The following is a 3,013-nucleotide window of genomic DNA, read 5'->3' on the forward strand; positions in this document are numbered from 1 at the left end:
ATCGGGAGGGAGAGAGGAAGGGCTAGAAGAGGGGGCGCCGAGCGTCGCGGAGAGGTCGAGGGAGACGGTACGATGGGAGGCTTCGAGAGGTAGCGGACGCGGTGGGAGCAGATATTCCATGACGGCACTGTAGAAGACGGCGGGAGCAACCAGGACCGTTGATCTAAGAATCCAACGGCTGAATTAATCGGGGTGACGTGGATGGTCTGAGAGCTGGCCAAACTCTCCCGGTTTGATAATTAGAGATAATAGCGAGGATACACCTGCAACCACATATCTCAGTGCATTTGTTACGAGTGGTCTTTTTCTTTTTGAGAAACGGTGAGTCACCTGGGTTGCACTTTTGCATCTCTACCATTACACTGCACTGTGTGTAGAAGTATAGAGGCCAACAACACTTCTGTATTGCCTGAATGAATGTATATGTATTACAACAGGGAAGGGTTGCAGTGTGCTGCAACCGCTGCAATCCTAGGCGCCGCAGCGCACGACGCGTGGGCGACAGCAGAGCGCGCGCACGGTCTTCGGTCCGGCGCCTGCCGTTGTCGTAGCCGTTCCAGAGCTAGCTTCCTCAACACCCCCCCGCAGTCTGATGTGTAATGGGAACAACACAAAGACTGGACCGGAACGCTTCAAAAGTCGCCGTCGGGAGGCCCTTGGTCATCGAATCAGCGTATTGCTCGGCTGTAGGCACGTGGAGAACTCGGAGATCACCGACCTGCACGTGTTCACGGACGAAGTGGATGTCGAGCTCGATGTGCTTCGTCCGTTTGTGGTGCACCCGGTTCGAAGACATGTAGACCGCTGAAATGTTGTCGAAGTAGGCTACGGTAGCTTTGGAGACGCCGCAGTGGACTTCGCCAAGCAATTGGTGCAGCCATATGCACTCAGCCGCGGCGTTCGCGACAGCCCGATACTTAGCTTCGGCACTCGACCGCGACACGGTCGGCTGCCTCTTCGACGACAAGGAGACGAGGGAGTCGCCCAGGAAGACATAAAACCCAGAGGTGGACCGCCGGGTGTCCAGACATCCGGCCCAGTCGGCGTCTAAATACGCGGTGACCGCGAGCTCAGCGGACGCACGCAGATGTAGATCGAGCGACGTCGTGCCGCGAACATATCGGAGTATCCTCTTGAGTAGCGTCAGGTGCGGTGTTCGCGGGTCATGCATGTGCAGGCATGCCTGCTGAACCTCGAAGGCGAGCTCCTGGCGAGTCACCGTGAGGTACTGGAGCACGCCCGCCAAACTCCGATATGTCTTGGGGTCGTCGATTGGAGGTCCGTCGGAGGACAGCTTCCCTTTGGAGTCGATCGGTGCTGAAACCGGCTTGCAAGTTGTCATCCCAGCGCGTTCGAGAATGTCCTCGGCGTAGCGCTGCTGCGAGAGGAAGAAGCCAGCATCGGTCCGCTTGACGTCGATGCCGAGGAAGAAGCGGAGCTCGCCCATGTCCTTGACGGCGAACTAGGCTCGGAGGCGATCGACAATGTGTTGGAGAAGAGCGGTGCTGGAGCCGGTGAGGAGAATATCGTCCACGTAGAAGAGCAGATACGCGATGTCGCTGCCTCGCCGTAGAACGAACAGCGAGGAGTTGGAACGCGTTGCCATGAAACCGAGCTTGATGACGAAGTCAGCGAAGCGGTTGAACCATGCGCGTGGAGCTTGGCGCAGCCCATACAAATATTTGTCCAGTAGGCAGACGGCATTGGGCTGTGCGGCATCAACGAACCCTATAGGTTGCTGACAGAGGACATGCTCTTTGAGATGGCCATGGAGGAAAGCATTGGAAACATCCAGCTGCTTGGTGTGCCAGCGGCGAGACGCGGCGATGGTGAGCATAGTCCGGATAGTCGCTGGTTTGACGACCGGAGTGAACGTCTCATCAAAGTCCACGGCAGCGCGCTGAGTAAACCCACGGACCACCCACCGAGCCTTGTATCGCTCTAGAGTGCCATCGGGACTGAGCTTATGCTTGAACACCCACTTGCCAGAGACGACATGGGCACCGGGCGGCCGATCGACAAGGCGCCAGGTCCGGTTCCGTTGCAAGGCCTCGAACTCGCTGGCCATGGCGGCGTGCCAGTGGGGATCTTTTAGAGCAGCCCGGGCGGAGGTAGGTATGGGGGAGACGGGTTGTGGAGTCGAAACGGAGAGAGCATATCGAGGATTTGGTTTAGATATGCCTGCGCGTGCACGAGTGATCATCGGATGACCAATGGCAGGCGCTGGCGCAATAGACGGGGACGAGCTGCCCGACGAAGGATGAGTTTGGGAAGGGTGGGGATGATGGATCAGACGACGGTGGAGAAGAAGAGCTGGCGGGAGATGGTGCTGGCTGTGGGACAGACTGATGAAGAATGACCGTATTGTCTAAATTGTCGGTCACAGTAGACCATCCAGCTATTGTCGGTCGACTGAAATTGGGCGCGGAACGAAAAGGGAATTGTGTCTTGTCAAAGACAATGCGTCGTGATGTGAATGTGATCACGCGACAAGAACGAATGTCAAGACAATGATAGCCGCGGTGATCAGTTGGATATCCGAGGAACGTGCACGGCGTCGATCGTGGGCTAAGTTTGTGTTCAGCAGTGGAGGCTTGATTGGGATAGCACAAGCAACCAAAAATGCGAAGATGGTCGTAGGTGGGAGGTGCGCCGAGGAGCAGCTGAAAGGGAGTCGCGGTGCCGCTAGTCCGGCATGGCCGTCGATTCAGCAGGTGTGTGGCGGTGGACACACAATCGTTGAGCGTCCGAATGATGCGCTCGGCCTTCCCGTTTTGGGAAGAAGTGTATGGGCAGGAAAGCCGGAACGCGACGCCATGATTTGACAGATGTTGGCGAAAGGTTTGGTTGTCGAATTCGTGGCCAATGTCGGTCAGGAAAGCAATGAGGGGGAGCTGGAATTGGGTAAGAACATATGCATGAAACGACATCAAGCATTGCAGAACTTCAGATTTTGCACGAATCGGAAAGGTCTAGACATAATGACTAAAATCATCGATTAAGACAAGATAGT

General features: G+C 56.2%; 1 protein-coding gene across 1 annotated transcript; it reads right to left on the reverse strand.

Moving 5' to 3' along the window:
- Positions 1-571: 571 nt before the first annotated feature.
- Positions 572-1,447, reverse strand: LOC136459668 (uncharacterized mitochondrial protein AtMg00810-like). Its single transcript, XM_066459512.1, has one exon. It carries the CDS (start codon positions 1,445-1,447, stop codon positions 572-574), a length of 876 nt encoding a protein of 291 aa, XP_066315609.1.
- Positions 1,448-3,013: the final 1,566 nt, after the last annotated feature.

Source organism: Miscanthus floridulus, chromosome 1 (genome assembly GCF_019320115.1).
Source record: "Miscanthus floridulus cultivar M001 chromosome 1, ASM1932011v1, whole genome shotgun sequence".
NCBI classification, from domain to species: domain Eukaryota; kingdom Viridiplantae; phylum Streptophyta; class Magnoliopsida; order Poales; family Poaceae; genus Miscanthus; species Miscanthus floridulus.